Raw genomic sequence first — 20,180 nt, forward strand, 5'->3', positions numbered from 1 at the left:
AACTGTGTCCCTGTCAACATTTTATAATCTGCAGCTGAAGCAAACCCTCTAAATGGGACACTATTTTGTCCTCTCTCTCTCCCTCTGGAGGATCAGCTGTTGTGTCGCTGCACCTGAAATCACACTCAGAGCTGGGTAGGACGTCTTTTTATTAAGGGCTCCCGAAAAACAAAGTAGTAAACAATGGGTTTACTGCCATAGATACCTATAAATGTGTTACTCACCCAGCTGTCAAAATCTTATTTGCTGCCTCTGTATGATGAACCCTCCATGTGAACATAGATGAAGAGGCAGAGTGGTTTACACATGAAGCTCTTAGCATGCATATGTTCGTTTTCATTTCAAATTACTTGATTTAGAGTTCATAAAGGGAATCTTTTGGACCTGGCATTCATGTGGGTGTCACAAAAACCTTTTTGGAACAACTCAAAAAATATGAAGAACAGCACAAGGTATTGACCTGGCCTCCAAAATCACTAGATCCCACTGATCAAGTATCTGTGGGATGATCCACAGAGGCCCCTTCCCTCAACCCATAGGACCTAAAGGCCCCCACTAACAACATTCTGATGTCAGACACCACAGGACACCCTCAGAAGGACCATGTCCATTCTCTGATGAGTCACAACTGTTTTGGAGGCACAAGGGAGACCTACACGATATTAGAAAGGCGGTCATAATGTTATGCCTGATCGGTGTATCTCTATCTTGTCTGCTCCTGCGTGTTAGTGTGAGATACTGTGTTTTATTCAGACTGGTGAGTCTCTGTGTCTTTCTTTAGCTTTTATGAGCTGAGAGCATCACTGAGTTATAACTCTCCATTTGCCCCGCCAGCCTCCAAGGTAAACACGTCTATAAGCCTGAGCAGCCTTGGCTCAGTGTAATGTTGGCTTTGGGTCTGGCTCCCGCACATTGCTCAAGTTAACGCTAATGCTTCTGACTGCACCCCGGGACTTATCACGAGCGCTAACATCAACACCATAAGCCCTCACCTCCTAATTAAAACAAAGTCAATTTCCACCATGACCCAGATTTTGTTCTGCGTTTCCTCAGGCTTGCCAGGACCTGCGGTGAGATCACGTTGTGATGGTGTTTAGAACTCGTTAAGTATTTCTCTTGGGCTACCTAGGCAAGATTTTCTTACACTGAGTTTTGTAATGGGATCTTAATTATCTACTCCCCAAACTTTAGTTGCCCATGTGTGACACCTCAGTTTTATGGCTTTGTGAGTAACCTTTGTTTACCTTTGCAGTTTCATTTGATTTTATTCGCGCTTATGGAGATGCAAGCAGTCTGAGCGGATGAGTTGCCAGTGAAAGCAATTATAGGGTGTCTGACTCAGCATTATCAGTCAGTCGAGGAGTTAGTTCTGGCAGAATGCAAGTATGTGTGCACTGTATTGATTCCGAAACTCAAAACTAATTTTAGTTTTTGTTTTGTCTCTAGTCCAATTTGCCCGAATCACGTTTTATGTTGCCGGTGCTACATAGTGTCTACGTACATCTATGAACATGGGATTCATGTAACCTGACGTGCATCTCCCCAGAAATGTAACTATACGTTGCGGTGACATGGATCATAACAAGTGTGATTTTAGTGAAACCAACTGTTGATCCACGTTATTAACGTCAGCGCCAACATGAGCTGCTCAGTTTCACTCGCCATTGTGTGAATTACAGAACAGTACGGACACACCCCCTACGCTGTAGCTACGCTGTCAACATCCTGCGGTCCTATAAATGACCCTTTAGTGTGTCCTGTTGGATTCAGATGTCGTGACTGCAGAGACCATTCAAACCAGTTTGGCTGATCTCATTCGACCTCATTAATCAACAAGGTGTTTCTGTCACATAGCTGCTGGATGTTTTTGTTTTGCTCACCTGTCTGAGTAGACCATTCACTATTGTGAAATGGTCTGCTCAGGTAACAAATGACTCAAACCAGCCTGTCTGGCAGCAACAATATTATCGTGTTGAAGATCACATTTTTTCTTTTCTGTTGTTTAATATGTACAACTGAAGCTCCTGGCCTGTATCTGCATAATTTCATGTATTCCCACATGATTTCTCGATTGAATGATTGCATGAATCACCGGGTCAATGTCAGTCTGTTGGCCTTTCTGTCCAGCACTTAAGTCCAGAGCTATCTGAAATATTTGAACAAGGTCTGGTAAACATTATACCTTCCAAACATTTGCTTGTTAAAAGCGAGATTTATACGTCTGCGTTAGATCTACGCCGTAGCCCGATGTGAACCTTCCCAGAAATGTGAGCACATGTCAGGCAACAAAAAACAAAACCATGACTGGTCCAAAATGCATTTCCTTGTTTATGTCTCTCAGTGGCCAGATAAGCACAAAAAAATCACCCTCCCAACTGTTCCACATTTAATAGCTCCAGCCCCATCATCATCGGCTCAGTTCCTGTTGCCATTGTTTGAAGTTCACAAAGAAGCTCAGTGCAGTGGTACTGGTGACGTAATTACAGAGTTACGCAGACACACCAGCTCACAAATATAATTGCTCGCTATGGTGTAGGCCACTGGTAAAGAATACAACATGTTGCAGAAGTACAAACCAAGTGTAACACCAAGGCCAAAGCCTTCTTATTCTTCCATGTTTCTTGAAGTAGCATTGTCAAATGTACATGCAACAACGATTCTGCTCCCATTCTAGCTTCATATGAACCAGTTCAGTGTTTCTAACATGTTGTCTTTTTCTTCTCTTTATGTATCTCTCTGTGATTGTCCTGGCTTCCTGTTGCTTGACAATGACTCTTCTTCAATCATTCATTCAGGTAAGAAAAATACATCCTTATTTGTACAGATGGTGCTGTAATGAATGTACTGTTGTTCTACATTTCCTTCGTCCACCTGCTATGACAGGAATAAAAGGGTCGTATTTCCATAGTTCCACAAATTGTAAGCAGGAGAGAAGAAGGAAGCCACAAAGATGAGGAATGGGGCAGATATTTCCGCACTGCTCAGTGTTCAGTGGGGGTTTACAATAACATTTGGACAGTGAATTACTCTATCTGTCTGCATACCAGAGTCCTGATGACAGTGGTAGTCGCAGCACAGCAAGGTATTGAGGTGTGGCGGAGTGGTCCGCAGGTTCGGAGATGGAAATGGAAGGGTTTCAGCAATGACATTTTTTTTCCCCTTGCCCTGTTTGAAGGCTCGCTGTGTCACCGTTACTGACGTTTAGTCCATTTTCCATTCCGTTCTTCTGATCTCCAAAAAATGCAGAGCCACAGTAAGGATCCAGTCTTCAGAGCTCAACAGAGGGGCTGTAGATAAACCTAACGTGAAACGGCAGCGTGATAAATCTCGCAGGGGGGAGTCTTCTAATGGAAATGAAGGTTTTTGCAGTGTGGTTTTCATCTTTTTTACCTCATGCATATATACCACTCTTGGACACATTTATAGTACCTAAAGTGCATATATTTTTGAAACGATAGCTCCCAGTGAACCACCTCTCTATGTATAAGCCTCAAAGAGTAAACCAATAAAAAGTCTTTGGGGCTCTCCCATTAAAAACGTATACTTTTCAGTGCTTATAAAATGTATATAGAACTTGGTGGCTGGCTCCAGTAAAGGTTGAACCCGGGATAGTCTGATATAATGGTAAAGGAAAAAATCCATCCCTTCATACTCCTACTCATCATGATACTCATTATGCTCAATTGTTTACTGATATGAAACCATTTGAACTGGATGCCTGCGTTTGTCAGACCTACTGATGGCTTGAGTCCTTGTCATCACCAGAACCTTATTATTCCCAAGAGTTTAACAGTCAAAAAGTGAGCCCTAATTCAGAATGAATGATTTGGAGTTGGGCCCTAAAATTTACTGAAGCATTCTTCTGGATCTGCCATCTGTCATCTTTGTGATTGTCATCTAGGGTCTCTATGAACTGTGTAGTGTGCTTGGGTGGTCCTGAATACGTGGTGTCTTTGGCTAAATGAGAGCTGCTGGAGCCTGTGTGTATACTGTATGTGAGTGTGTAGGGCGTTCCTATCCACTCAGATGTGGGGGCACATCTGTGACACGCTCCCGGCCCCTGGCAGCCCGCCAGCCTGCCATGCCTACCTCCCTCCCTCAGATCCCTCCTTTTCCCTTTCCTCTGTTTTTGCTTGTCTGTCACTTTTTTTTGCAGCAGTTTTTTTCTTTCTCTTCTTCTACCTCTACTTTCTCCCCTCTTCAATTTCTGCGTTATTTTCTTTCAGCACTAATGCCATCCTAGTCCTTTGCTCGCTCTCTCTTGCTCCTAACTTTTCATTAAAAGTGGGTCGTATCCAAGTCCAAACCGGTTTGACAGTCTTGAAGGAATAACAACAGTTTTCACAGGCTGAGTTGTACTTTCCAGAATAACCTTGATGTGTAATAACAGTTTGAAGTCTATTTATAGATTTACAACTCTTACGAAAGGTTATGCTTTCGGTTTATCTTGTAGCCATGATCTTAGTCTGAATTGCAGTCCTAGGTAGAAACCAAGTCAACAACAGCAGCTCCAATTCATTCTCTACAGACTGAAATAAATAAATGGCTTTACCCATTTTTTCTGCGGCCCCCATCTACTCTCAGTTGAGCTCTTCTTCTCCAGAGGTTATCTGGTCCACACACCCCAATTGCGAAACAGGTCTCCTCACCCATTGTCAGTCTGAAAGCTGCTGCTCATGAAAGTTGCAGCTGAGAATTCCATGCCTTGCCTTGCTGGCCGTTCGTCAAATATGTGGGAATTTTTCTCCACATTTCACTTGATTGCAGATGAACTCCTGACAACAAATCGTTGTTGTCTTTTCCTCACCAAACCTCAACACTTCAGGAGGAGTGGTGACTGGTTGTCAACGTACTAATTCACAGCACTTGGCCCACATATATCATAGTCTCACTGGAGTGAAATTGAAGTGTGCTGTGACTTAGGAAGTGTGGGACATGTTGGTAAGAGCGATATTAAAGACAGACTTCAGACTGGCAGCATTTGTTCAGTGTTTGTGTCTTTGTCCTGCTCAGTTGTCTCAGTGAAAGGTGGAGTTTTAACCTTTTTAGCTGCATGAATGTGGCTGTATTTGCATGGCTATGTTCAAACACTTGATCGTAGCACACAGTGAGCTACTATTGGTGATTACTGGCCGGTTGGTTCAAAGCCAGCTGATTCCCTCTCTGTTTGGAGAGTAGGCCTGCCCTGCTCCGCTCTGCACGCTCATCCTCTTCTTTGGCTTAATTTCTCTGCGACTGAGAGGCACACTGCTCTGAGCGTCTCTCTCTGGTCTTATCAGACTGAAATAAATAAAGGTCTCGTTGATCTGACAAATATTTTCTAATCGGACCTCACCAACATTTCTCGTAAATTGTCCTTTATATAAAGAGAAACATAATCCATCATGCACCTGCCCCTTTTGCTCCGGTCTCCTGGTTGATTTTCTGCAAAGAAGAAACATGAGCATACCAATATAAACTATTAAGATGGGCATTGATGTGGAAAGTTGAACCTTTAAAATACCAAATAGAACAAAAAAAAGAAATGCTTTCCATCTGTCCATCAGCTGTTTGTGTCCTGTCACAGCAGCAGAGAAGAACTGTGACACAGTGGAAGCAGAGAGGGAGGTGTGTCTCTCCATCAGCGTGTCGTCACCGAGGTTTGGAAGTGGACCCCCGAGGTGGATTAAGGCTTTCAGCTGGCAGCCAAGACCTCAGACCTGGGCTCGCTCCAGCCTGAGCCTCTGTTGTAAATACGCTGGTGTTTGAAGAAGTGTCGAACACGCCTCTGTGTGTACAAACAAGACTGTCATTCTCGGTCTGTTTGTGAGTGGGTGTGTTCGCCTGCCATGACTTCATCAGAACAGGCTGAACAGCCCAGTTACACAAGCAGTTGCGGCCTTTTAGCTTGATCTCTGCGCACACAGAGCTCCTCACGTTGCTCCCTTGGCTTCGTTTTGCTCATCATGGTATGGTGCTGGCACATTGCAGATAAATATAAAGGCAGCACTTGGTCCAATGCAGAGACGTGACCTCACGCATAACATGTCTTGTTTGTGTAGAGGTTCATCAAGTCTGTGCTTGCGTTGTGACCTGTGGGTGAGTTAGTGCATGTGATAAACTCATAGGTCGAATGTATCTGGTCCTGAGAGTTTTATTTTTGGTCACACTGAGCACATAATAGCACCTTATATTTGAATGCATTAATTAATGTTAGTGTACTGCTGATTTGTTACTTTGAGTGTTCATACTCATCTGCCTCTGCTGGTTGTAAGCTGTGTGTATTTTTGTGTGTGTCTGCGCATGTCTGGCCTGGAGTCAGCTGTTAAGGGATGCAGGGCTGGATGAGCTATGCCTGATGCTGACCCAGAAACGACTGTAGACGTAAGCAGCAGTGACTGCTGCTCCATTAGCCCACAGCCCTAAAATTTCCTAATGTAGGTTTGCAAGGGTGCGTTTAAATTGGATTTTCTTTTCTGAACATTTTTTGTACGTGTGGAGAAAAGCACGCGCGGTATTCTGATAAAACTTTATCAGCGTCGGCCTGCTTGCATTTCCACAAAATAATCAAATAAAAGGTAGACACAGTAGTAAATGTGAAAAACTTAGCCTTTTTAGTGTTTTCTTTCTTTTCTTTCTGCTGTTACAATCTGTGCTTTTTCTTGAGTTCATATATGTGCATTCTCATCATGTTTCTAAAGTTAGAGCAGTGAGCAGATGTGCTGCGTCTCGATGCCTTCTTTATGTGCATACGTTGCCAAATGTATTCATCCGTAGGAGCAAGGCAGTTTGTATCTGTGCATTCACACAGCATCTTGAGCGCGTCTTGAGTCAGCAGAGTGACAGGGTGACAGGGCCAGAAAAGTGGGTCAGTCATGCCCTCTCCAGGCATCATGGATTGGTGGAAGGATGAATGGATGGATGGTTATAAGAAGAAAACTAGAGGTGGATGCTGGTTGCTGAAAGGGTGTGGCTGAATAGGAAATAAATATTTTAATGATGGAAATGAGGTTAAGTAAGGAATTACATAAGAAGAGAGGAGGTACTTTGGTATTAAAATGTGGAGACAGAAGAAAAAGCATAAAATGTGGAGTATAAGTATTCAACTGGAAAGAAAACAAGTGTTGCAAAGCATAAAAAGTAGGAAGCAAAGCTTAAACTGACATTTTCAAACTGACATGGCTTTTTATTTATTTTTTTGTTCGACATTAAGTTGAATATTGTTGTGTTTTGCTGTTTGACAGATAAAATGACAAGCTTCTAAAAACATATTTTCAGTTCTCTATTTTCAGGACTAATTATTATTAATAAAACAATAACTGCTATACTCAGGATCAACAGTGGTTTTTCATCTGTGAAGCCAATCTGCTAACAGATCAACTCTGATCTGACGATTCTGTAAATGCATTTCTTTTTTTTTTTTTTTGTTTTTACTGTACATGCCCGCACCTATAACTGAAAGACAGAACAATGCTCAGGGTGAGCACACACGCTGTGTAGCGACTGCCTCTCTCTTTTAATGATCCTGAGTGACATGTGCCCCCTGGTGGCTGAGTTAATGAGCTCGCCCTGCGCCCTGAGGTGAGGCCGGCTGTGGCAGACCCCGCTTAATCATAGAGAGTAACTGACTGTTCCCCGAGTGGCCAATTAGAATCCAGGAAATCTGTGATTAAGACACAGAGCCCCAACAGCTGCTCATACAGTTGTAGACGAATAGGACTACACTTCATATTGTCACATCTCTCTCATTCTCTTTGGTCTTTCATTTTTTATTTATCACCCTATGTTCCTGACTTTCTTGTTTTTTACATTGTGCTTTTAATGTGACTTCAAATTCTCCTTCCTTTGTTATTCCTCCCTCCCTCCCTCACCCTCTCCGCCTGTGACCAGCGGTTGGTCTGTCGGTGCAGTGTTCCCCCACTGTGGGCCTGGGGTGACTTAGCACACTGCCTCTGATTACGCCCCAGCAGTTGCCCATTTATCTTGCCGCGAAATGGAATATGGGCGGAGAGAGGCCGAAGCATATTATGGTAATACGTCTCACCGCTGTAAAGGCCTAATAAACAGGGAAATTTCCAGCTTAGTCATACACTTGTACAGTCATTCATCTGTAGCTGTGCAAGTTATTTGCTGATGGTCTTTTTTTATTTCAGTGTGACATCTTTGCTTTGGATTGCTTTTTCTTTTCCCCCCTGATATTTTTCCCTGTCCTAGATGTTTTGTGTACAGGCCTCTGCGTCTTTGGCTGTTGGCGTCTCTTATGTTGCTGTATATATGTGCAATTTAAACTCGGAAAACCTTTTAGAAATTTGCATTTGACATTTAGATTGTTGTAGATGTTGCATTTAAAGAGCAACGATTTTGTATTTTTGTCACAGGGAATATTGCATGCCATGTAAAAAAAAATCAGTTGTAAAATGTTTAGTTGTATCTGGAGGAGCAGATACAGAAATAACAACTTCTCTGCTGCATTTGACTGGTAGTTGTAGCATTTTCTGTTAGCGTTTGTGGTTACGTGATAGAGTAGTCGCCTATGTGTTTTCTTTCCATTTAATACCTATGTGCACATTTTCTTTTGGTTAGTTCTGTATGATGTTAAATTATAAAGACCTCTGTGTAAATGATCAAATCAAGAAGAGAGTCTGTCTGATTTGTATGAATGTATCTGATGCTTTAATCCGATTCATAAAGTAACACTGCTGTGATCTTTTTACATACTTTATGGTCATCTTTGTGGCTATTCCTTCTGCTGACGCATATCTCTGTTTGAACGTGAAGAGCTAAACGACAGCTGAAGTGTGTGAATGTTTACACTGTATCAGTGTCAGGACGTCTTCCCTGTGCACACACTGAGGCCTCTGCTGTCTCATTTCTCAGTGGCAACATTTACATGGACACTAGCATTTGTCTAATAATCAGAATAATAACCCTATCTGAATAATGGACTAACCACAGCGGTGTAACCTGTCAATAATCTGTTCAATAGGGAAATCATGCCTGATCAACTGTGTTAACACTAGGTCTGATTGTTTCTCTCTGGTTGGAATAAATACATGTGGGGTAAACTCAAGTTAGTAGCAAATCAAGTTCTTTAAACAAAGAAGGACAAAGCTGTAAATGATGTGGACAGCGGCCTCGAAACACGTGGCCTTTTTGGTCTTCTCCTTCTATCGAATGAATTCGGTGTTTTCAGTAAAGTTCCTCTTCCCCTGTGATATTTCTGACATGTTCTGGGACATATAAACACATGTATCTTACTGGATCATTTGTAAACAGTATAGTAGGAATCTAATCAGACATTGACTGAGGAAGGAGAGAAGAGCAAAGGAAATATAGGTTCAGCGCTTCAATGTAAGTTATTGTTAGTGATAACGTCATTGGAGTATTTAACATTATTACGGCCCGTTGCAGTTTTTCTCTGGGTTTAACTGCTGGTTGGCCCTCTTAGCCAGGGGCCCTGTAAATCTGGGAGCCAATCACCCGGCCTGTCATGGGAGACTAATACTCCCATTGGTCTTGAAATGTCGCCTGTCGGTGAGGAGAGGCCGTGATCGAGAGGTAATTACCTCCAAAATACTTGCGTCCCACTGGCTTATGCATCAGTCAGTCAATAATCTCATCATTAGCTGAGCAAATCCTGGCCTCAGAGAAAGTTTGCATCAATGAAACCTTGAATTCAAAGACCTGTGTTAATAATGGTCCACTTTGCTTTTTAGTATTCTGTAGAGACTTTATTGGGGAACGTGAAGGACTTTGTGGTGGTATGTTAATGGATCCTCTCATTCACATGCCTCTCTGCGGAGATACTTAAGCTCTTTGTAGGTATCATCACATGAATATTAATAACATAACTTGTGGTATTTTGGTCAGCACGCGCATAAATCTGGCTGTCCGAGTCCTTGGCTAGCGGATGCTGATGTTTGTCACATCAGACAGGTGCTTGTGTTTTGTAAATGATAGCCTCCACAAATACCAACTGTACATCACTCACACGCATACAGCACACACACACAGTATATAAAAAGTCACGTGTGTGCTTCCCGTAGTCCGCTGTCAGATTGCAGAAGGGAAAATGACACCTCTACCTCCGCCTTTTTAGCTGTTCTACGTGCTGAAATAAATCCTCTGAGGATTTTCTTTTCCCTGTGCGGTGGCGCCACGATCAATGAAAGCAATCTGGAACATAGTAAACAGGCAAGCAGCTCCAGGACACACAGCCATATAGACAGGATTGAAAATGTTTTCAGAGATTTAACCCCGAGTGCGTCGGAGCTGGTGTTTTTCTATCTCCACTCAACAAGGCGCTGATGTCAAACGATAAGACTCAGTTCTTGTTATTTCACAGCTGTATGTACAAATTGAACCACAGTGATGTATGTCATGTGAAACTCTTGCACCCCAGCTTCTCTAAGCTCATCGAGCTGATAAGGTGAGGGGATTCTTCCTGTGTTGTGCCTCCCTTTACCTGGGTCCTGATTTGTAAAGCAGTTTCTGTAGCAATCTCACAAAAAGCTCCCATTTATATCTGATTGCGCCCTGTTTAATACGTGATCAGTAGAGCCTATGGTTCATGATAGTCTCTGAGTTTTCCCTTGCTGTAATGAGGGAAACAGCACCCTGGTTGGAGTAGATTTTCCTCCGAGGAAATAGATTGGTTTTCATTCTTTGAAAGTCATGTCCAGATACATGATTACTGTGTCTGAGGGCATTTGCTCCTCAGCTTAGAGCGGCATACCGCCTCATACAAGCATTGATTGAAAATCTTTCCTAATAGTTTCCTTGCCTCCAACGGCTACTAGAAAGCTGTTTCATTAACATGTGCATTTGCAAGAAATTACTATTCGAACGAATACACAGTCTCGGTCAGAAACTGTCCCTCACTTGAAACAATGTAAAGAAATGAAATCTACATGCAAGGCTTAAACTCGGATCTCAGACAGCTGAAGGCGATCTCTGAACTCACTTCACTTTGCATGTATTTCCTTTTTAATATAACAGAGAACCCTTTGAACCGCTCCCTGTCATCAGGTCTTTACCACATGATTAAATTGGCTATAATTAAAAATATAATTAAAACCCACCTTTTCTCCTTGGCTTTTGACACGTAGCAAGACATTGGACTCTATTTTACTTATTGTTTGGATTGTATGACTGTTATTTTTACTCATGTTTTATGTTTTTACTCTTGTTTTATGTCTTTTAATTTATTTTATTTATTTATTTTTCTTAATCTTCTATGTCTTTTGAGCGGTTTTGTCTTTTACTTATCAGTGTCCTTTTGAAGCGACACAGTACTTATTATTTTATTATTTTATTTCTCTATACAGCACTTTGGTCAGCTGTGGTTGTTTTTAAAGTGCTTAACAAATAAAATTGGATTGGATTGGATAATGCACAGTAGACTTTATAAACGTGCAGGTTTTCATTATTTCTTATATTGTTATAGTTGAGCAAGTCAGTTTAGGCTCAGTAAGACACATTTTCAATCGATCAATGATTTAACGACTGATTGATATTAGAATATGATGCTTGTATCTACTAATTACTGTATCTTGCATTGCAGGGTCATTACATTGTTTTGAGAATTATGATTTTTTTTTCTTTTTTTAAGTTGTTTAAGTTAGTAGAAATGTTTGTGTAATATTTCGGTGGATCTCCGTCTCATGGATTCTAACTGCAGTACATTGAATTACACTGAGGAGAAAAATAATACTGGAAAGATTTATGTATTTTATTAAAATCCCAGAGTTTATTACTGTAAGATTTCTCCTTTGTTTTTGTAACGCCATGAGAGTCCAGATGGGGGCAGCAGACTATGCCTGGCTGTGACCCTTCACCACAGTCCTACTCATCTGGCAGCTGTTGCTATGGTTACAGAGCCCGGCCATTGCTGTGATACAAGCCTCTTCTTAGGGGGGGACATAGTGGGTAGTATTGAGCTCAGAGGCTGTGAAACACACACACACCTGTCTGCTCTTTGAATACGAAATCTCTGCTGTGTGCTTTGGGACTCCTTACTTTAAGAGCTATTTAGTATTGTTTTATTTTGATAAGTGCCTTAGTAAAAGTTTCAAAGGAAAAACGTTTGCCATTTTCATTTTAAGCTTCTTTTGTCAATATTTGAATACCTGATCTGCAGGTGCCCGCAGATCTTAAGATTATGACGTATGGTTAAGCTCTTATCAGTGGTGATGGAAACGTTAACTGTAGTTAGATTCTGCTGGTCAAATCAATTAGACTCTGATTAGCCCTGATTATCTGATTAACTAGAGTCATGAACGGACTGCTCACTTAAGAGATGATTACTTAAGACTCTGGGCAGCTTGTGTACGTGGCTAAGTTGATCTTATAATAGGTCAGGTTTGAGTGGCATAAATCCATTAGTCTTTTAAACCCCCTTTACTATGTCCTCTGGGGGAAAAAATATTTATAATCATAGATTCTCTCTGGCAAAATGCCACTCTGTGTTTAAAAGACAAATGAAGAGAGAAGAAAAAAAAAGTTGTTACCTTGTGTGCCAGACTGTTTGTGTATTCTACATTGATACAACACTCAGTGCCCAGCCAAACATGGTGGCTTTGCCAAATCTGACTTGGCTAAGTGGAAAACAGACTGGCATCCTGGCATATGACTGTGTGTTCTGCTTTGCCATTTAGACTGTTTCCTTTTGTTAAGATGGTGATTGTGTCTACCATTGCCTAGTATGATGAGTGAAGTTTATTAGATGCCTCTGCATGAGGGCCATTTCAAACACTTCAGGACATGTACAGTATGTAGTTATTACCAATTCCCCACTACTAAAACTTGCTAAGGCTAATGGGGTTCGATTTGCAAACATATGGAGCAAATTGTAGTGGACAAACTCAAAGTCAAACCAATGAGTCACCAATGTTTTTACGATTCACCTAAACAATATTCACACATTTTGAGTGTCCTACCACTGTGACAGTGTTGCACAACTATATGCACTTTATACCCTGATTACACTGTAATTATTTACTTTAGTCCTGTGAAGGGTACTCGCAAAGTAAGAATTGCATTGCTCAGTGTAGCCTTTGCTGTGTCTATGAGAATAAACTCCTCGAACCATGAGGTAGACATGAATGTTTCTTTTCCATGGCAATCTGTTCAGGAGTTTGCGCACATTTCAGCCAAAACTACAAATCCATGGCTGACAACTACGTGCTTAACATTTCTGGATAATTCTTGATGGAAAGCCAGATGATCACCAAAGTAATTGAGAACATAAATATGGAACATTGTGCTTATCCATCTGGTACTAGTTGGGGTTTGGGATATTTTACTGGAAACTGGAAATGTGAAAATCTTCACCTTCTGATGGCACTACAGAAATAGTTAATGAATCATTTAAGTCCCCGTGATTCATCTTCTGAGATGAGGATGTGTTAATGAATCAGTCTGATAGCTGTTTACATGAACATTTTGGTTGCACCAGTGAAAAGGTCAGGCAGATTTCAACCGTTGGGAATCATGGACATTTGTACCAAATCTATTTAACAGTCATTGAGATATTTTAGTCTGGACCAATGTGAAGGAGAGATAGCTGGGTCAACTCCCCAAAACTGTCATTCTTGACAAAATTGGATTATGTTTATAAAATGCAGAATCTTCTGTCTCGTGCTCAGAAAGCATGTTGAGCTTCCATGACACAGATTCTACCAGTGAAAGTAATCAACTCTAAGTTGGGACTCTAGCTTCAGTCAATGGACTCCCTCAGCTACTTTTAAACAGTACGCACCAGAAAGATTCATTTCAGGATCAGCAGTGAGCTTATGCAAAGACGTCCAGTCGCATTAACTTAGCTGTAGGTTTTGAATTTTAAACAAGTTGCTGGGTCTCTATGACATTCCTTGTCTAGAGTTCCATACAAGTCCATGACTCTTGCTATTTCCAAATCAGCAGAAATCGGTCAAATCTTTTCCTCTTACTACGGCTGCCCTGTGAGCAGGAGGATAGAGTTTCACTTGAAGGTTGCTTTTTCCATGCTGTGAATACAGATGTCAGCTGCCAGCGGAGGGTCTAGCTGGTGCCATGTCTGGCTATGCATGTCTGAGCAGGGCCTTGGCTGGCTGATCAGAGACGTGGGGTGCAAGGGTGGGCTCAATGGGAGATGCCTGGAAAGTAGTGGGGCTTTCCACATTTGGGCCGTGTCTAAGACTCTTTTGATGTTTTGTCTGGCTCGCTCTGATGTTCGCGTTGTGTGTGACAGACTCTGCCTCTCTCTCTCTCTCTCCCTCTCTTTCTCTCCTTCTCTCTCTTGTATAAACCCCCTCTCCTTCCCCTCCCTTCTGTCATGGATTGTGTGTCTCCTTTCCCAAACCTTGCTTGTTTTAGGGGGCTTATGGAAAATCTATAACAGGTGGGCTGTGTTTGAAGGATACGTCTTGTCTAATTATCTGTGTGCAGCAGGACTATAGTGGCTGGGGCCAAATGGTCTCCCAACCCCACCCAACTGCCTGCCTGTTCTTTGTAGGTTTTGGGTGTAGTGTGTGTTAGTTCAATACCAAACTTAAGAAAAAAATCAGATCATATTTACGCGTAATACATCAAATAGATAAATATGGAATTTATTTGAATGCACCAGTTATGTATCCATTCACAGTTCTGTATAGTTTATTACCAGGTATGATTAAAACAGCGATCAAGCAAGCTTCCTTTGTTTGCCATTGGAAGCAAAGTGCCATTTCCATTATATAGACGGCACCAAAAACAGACCAAGGCAACGTAGTAGCGGTTAATGGGCTTATGGTGTTAACACATACTTGACATTGGGTTTAAGGAGCTGACTAGCTGCCTTAAAGGCTTACACAGGAGTGAGCTATGATCTTCTTGACCTTGTTGCCCATCATGTAGGTGACAGATTGCTGGTAGAACATACACTGAATATTGATCTTAAGGATAACACTGTCGGCTGTATTTTATAGAATGAAATTAGTTTCACTACGGTCACAAATTCGTATTTCATGATCTACAAGTGAAACATGAGATTTACAAATGCATACAATGATTTGTGTGTGAATTTGGGTGGTCACAACATGAGACATCACCACTGTGTAATTTCATGAAACTAAAAAATACTATGAACCACAAAACTCCAATGGTTTGTAAAGATGTATTTTCACTACAGGAATGTTCTGTCTCACTCTGCCCAAAATACAGATTTCCCAGTTTCCCTGTGATACATAAATGCACCATGCATTTGTGAATGTGTGTGGCTCTGAGCAGCGTGAAAACAGTCTCAAAACTCAACGTGAGTGCGCAGGAAGCCTTTTGAAAGCAAAAATTAGGAGTTCTGTGAAGTTGAACGTCAGGATTTTTGAAATGTGCATAGAATAATAATATTTATTTAGACTGCTATGTGTGCATTTGGGAAATTATTTTTGCACGCATCTTCAAATTGCTCAGCACGCATTTGTGACCACCCAAATTCACACACAAATTGTTGTACGAATTTGTTAATCTCCTGTTTCACTTGTTTATCATGGAACAGGCATTTGTGGCCATTTTGAGAGTAATTTCACTCCATAGTATTCGTACTACAGCTGGACTGGCAGGAAGAAAAAAGAGCCAAATAACTGAAACTCCCCACATTGTGGGAGCACTTAAGGAGAGTGGTTTTAAAGTAGTCAGCAGTTGATTTAAGAAGTGGACGGGAAGGAGGAAGGGAAAGGAAATGTGGTTGAATGGTATTTGACCTCGTAACAGCAACAGCATATTAAGTTGGATAGCTGCTAAATAGTTTGAGTTGAACTTCAAGGCCTCATACATTCTTCTGTCCAGGTCAGTTCTTTAGCACAGGCCAATAAAAAGCTAGTTTTTAAGTTATCTTTCATTTCATTTGAAGCTGTTGATGGCACCGGTATACATAGTGTGCTTTTTTGAACCAATGTGTAAGTCTGAATATATCATTGTGCAAGCAAGTCTGTAGAGGGGTTGGCTCCATACTTGTGGTTGACATAAAGGTAACTACTTTCTTTTATGTATAGGTTATCCTATTAATGTCAAGCATTGGACGATGTAGTTAGTTGACGTTGCTTCCACGTTGGTCATTAAGAGCAGTACTGTTCAGAAGACTGCTTCATGGTCCATATGTCAGCACCGGATGACACAAAGTGCCCAGAAACAGAGGGACAACAGAAAGTGGCATGTGTCTCCAAATTACCTTTTTCCTCATTTACCAGTGAAGAAGTCCTTCCCGGATTTATTCATACTGTTGTGTACAGATCTCCGTTCATTTTTGTGAAAGCATGAGTGTTTCATCAAGATAAGCATGCACAAAGAGAGAGTGAGGGGAGGAGGGAATCGACATAACTGGATTAAAGTTTATGTAATAGGTCCTCTAGTTTCTGTTGCTGGAGGCCTAAACTAGATTCCTAAACACTGTTCGCACAGTACAACCTAAAAACAAAAAAGCGTGTAGTGTTGGGGGATAGTCAGAAACTTGTAACATTTGCGTGAACTGAATCAAGGTTAAATGCAACATTGTAACATACTTTATCAGTTACTCACTGGATTGGGATAAGAATAGGTGTTAGATTGAAAGTCAACTGTTTACTATTAGTTTTATTCGCTGATACTTTATTTAATCTTACATACATTTTTCTATAGAATTCCACATCTCAACAGCATTATGTTTAGTTTTCCTGTGTATAAACTGCACAGGCTGTGTCGATAAATCCAATATCCGCATTGTTATGGTAATTTTAAAGACGGATTTATGGACTGATCCAAAACGCGTGATCATAATCGGTGTGCATTCATATACTGTAGTTTTTAATAGTTGGGATAACATCATAGTGGGTATTAGGGGCTTTTATCAAGACAGTAGATACAAATAATGTACTGGTATCAGTATTATATACCTGTTGTTGGCATTCTTGCCTAAATTCTTGTCAACTCAACCTCTGGTCTGGCTGGGTGATCTTTTCGTTACATTACATCCAACCCAAATGTCTCGCTGCATCAGTTATAGGTCTAGCTGTGAGAAAAAAACATTTCTGTCCAGTAACTGTGTACAAGAGCACATGAGGGAGTGTATTAGGCCCTGTCTCTCTCTGTTGGCCTGAGTGTTAGCTTGTGACCTGTTGTGAGGATTAAAACAGAGTGATATGTCTGGACGAGGCAGTGCCAGGAGCAGTGATTCCTCCCAGGAAGAGCTTAGACTCAACCTCTCTGTTTACCAAACGGACTCATCATCTGTTTGGTATGAGCCTAATTATGGTTGCTCAAATGGACTCCTGTAAGTTGCTTATGTAGTCGGTGAACTATGACTCAAGAGGGCTATGCATAAATTAAAGAAAGTTTCCAGATTAGTTTCCACATAATAAGGAACCTTCCAAGAAAAGGCCTAGTCTCTTACAAATGTAGTTTGTTTTGTATACATTGATTTTATGTATTACCTAAGGGGTGTGACACACCACCTGATGGTCAGGCATTTTCCAGTTTCCAGCATAGAAAAGAAAACAACAACATTGTCCATTTATATTCCTTCAGGAAAATGTTAGAATGTATATACTAATTAAAAGGAACTAAAAAGAAAAGCAATGAAATGGTTTTCCAAAAAAGGCTGTACAACAACTACACAACATGTTATTCTCTGGACTGCTTCCAAACCACACTGCAATGATTCAATAGATTTTTTATTTAATTTGTTTTTAAATCCTCTTCACATCTTTCTTCACATTATTATGTATGACAGTCAAAATCCTGTGTACATTAAAGTGAAAAGCAGTCATATGTGATCTGTGGGGTTTGTCAGTTGTATTTTTATTATATGAACCTACAATCGTTTTGACAACCAGTGAAGAATCCTCTTCTGTACTGTGCTAACAATCTCAATCATCTTATTAAACACATACGCAGGCGCGCACATGCACAGACACAGATACACACACACACTCGCATATACACACAGTTTCCATGGAAACAGGATCCAGGGCCTTTCTGACTGGTTGTTTGCCCAAGACAACCAAAAATGGTCTCAGCAGCCATGCAAAGATGGGAGATAAACCATGTGTATAGAAAATAATGGCACACTCCGTAACGTATCACGTGATGAGATGAAGACAGTGTCATTTTCATGAAGAAAATTACCTCATTGTCTGTCTGTATGGTGCCATACATTTCCACTCATTTTGTCTGTTATGCTGTCACATTGATTGTGCTGTGTTTGCACGTGCATAGTACTGCCATTAGTGTGGATACGCAGCCGCACGCTGACACACATTCAGAAACGAACACACGCGTTCGGACACTTTCCAGCCATGCTGCCCTTCAGTAGCCTCATGTGTGTCTGAGGTCCAGATGGCGAAGCGGTAGGAGGGCTGCTTCGCACTGTTAGCCTTAGTGCTAGCAGTCTAGGTTTTGGCTAGCCCTGGCTGGTTAGAGGGAGAGCCTGGAGCCAGATTCCCCTCTGAGTGACAATGGCAAGTGAACAATTCACGCACTACGCACCCAGCATCCAGATTTACTATTGTTGAAAAATACACTTGTGTATTTCTTTTTAAGGGAGCCAAGCGGCGTGGTCGTTTGACACTTCACCATAGACCAACAGCTTAATTGTGTCACTCGTGATGTTTTTATGCTTGCATGCCTTTATTTTATTTAAAGCACTCACGTCATGTCTTTTTATTTGTGTTCACAATGACAGGAAGCAAGCTGAACAAGGACCTGAAGCATTATCTGAGCCAGCGCTTCCAGAAGTCGTCTCCTGACCACGAACTGCAGCAGACCATCCGAGACAACCTCTACCGCCACGCCGTGCCTTGTGAGTCCATGCACCTTGCTCTCACGTCTTTCACAGCCTGCTCTTCTGTCTTCTCCGTGTCCTCGCATTTGTATGAGACATTCTTTTCAGTCCCATTGATACAGTGGCTTGTTTATGTGAGGTACTGTGAAGCCTTTTTGTTGTCTGACATCCAGATCAAAACCAGGCTTTCAATTGCCCCACACAAACACTCTACACTGTCTGTACAGGCTGGTATATTGGCCATGTATTGGTTACTTTATATCCTCCTTGATGTGTTTTATTATCTTCAGTCCAAAGTGAACATTTCCACCTGATTAGCAGTGAGCCATGCTGCACCCTCCACCCTTTCTGTCAGCACTGTGTTTGCTTGGCTAATATTGTCTGCTCAGTAAAAAGGAAAAGTCTTGTGACTCCACAGTGAATAGGCTTGTAGTATCGCATGTCCACTGAATCAATACAACTAGCAATTATTGGCACCGTCCAAGTCCCTCATCCTCTATTGCTAGCCAGTGTCTCCTCTGCCAGAGCTTGCAGTGCAGTCCAGTAATAGAGGTTTTTGTCTTTGTGCTAATGTCACAAAGCTTTAAATGCTGCATATTTCTCCTGCAGCTGCTGCTGCTGCTGCTCAGAAATTAAAGTATATATTTGTAGTTTGATTCCTCCCTTCTATCACAAACAACCCCTGAATGCTATGTTTCTGAGACTGCTGCATTAACACCGTGATACCACAGTGAAATATGCAATAACACGTCCTATTTGGAGGGAAAAAAAGTACCTAGAGGGACGGACTGATGAACCGGGCTGCATGATGTCAGTTTTGTCTTCTCCTTGATTTGCATACAACTCTGAAATCAATCACTTGGACCAATCAGAGCCTGGTTCATCATTAACACGATACTGGAGTTAAAATTCCCTACTGGTTCTGGTCACAGCAGGCCTCACTTGTGAAGATGGAGACACAGGAACAAAAGAGGAAAAAAGACAAAACGCCAGAAGTGACTGGGGTGTATGCATGTCATTTTGCCTTAGCATAGCCTTAGCCTATCATTTATTATTTTGCCTTTGTCTCGCAATTATAGTTCATCTGAGAAGGAGCTTCTTCCATTACCACAAACCAGTCCTTGTTCTCATTTGTGTGCTACTTTATTCATGGTCTTTTCACACCAATTGAATACAGTCTGCATTCAGGAGGCTTGTTTGTGGGACTTTATCTGCATTACCTCCAGTGCCATATGTCAACCAGACACTGGTAGAGGGTGGGCGTCTGGCCATAATGGCCATTTTAATCACTTAGTGGTCTAAGGCACACCAGTAAAAATCCTGGTGTTGTTAGCAGTAAACAAAGCATAAAGGTCCTCTCCGGGCCACATGTTTTATAGGACCGTAAAGGTTTTGTTGTCATGCACTTGTAGAAGAGGGTAATTCTCTTAGC

At 41.5% G+C, this 20,180-nt stretch overlaps 1 protein-coding gene across 3 annotated transcripts in view; it reads left to right on the plus strand.

The window, feature by feature from the left end:
* Positions 1-20,180, plus strand: part of magi1b (membrane associated guanylate kinase, WW and PDZ domain containing 1b) — a 125,674-nt gene that overhangs the window by 41,297 nt on the left and 64,197 nt on the right. For all 3 annotated transcript variants that reach the window (XM_084542763.1, XM_084542765.1, XM_084542764.1), the window contains exon 2: positions 18,650-18,766. In XM_084542763.1, coding sequence (XP_084398889.1) covers positions 18,650-18,766 — 117 coding nt within the window. The remainder of the gene's footprint in view (positions 1-18,649; positions 18,767-20,180) is intronic.

Source organism: Chelon labrosus (assembly GCF_963514085.1).
Source record: "Chelon labrosus genome assembly, chromosome: 4".
NCBI classification, from domain to species: Eukaryota; Metazoa; Chordata; class Actinopteri; order Mugiliformes; family Mugilidae; genus Chelon; species Chelon labrosus.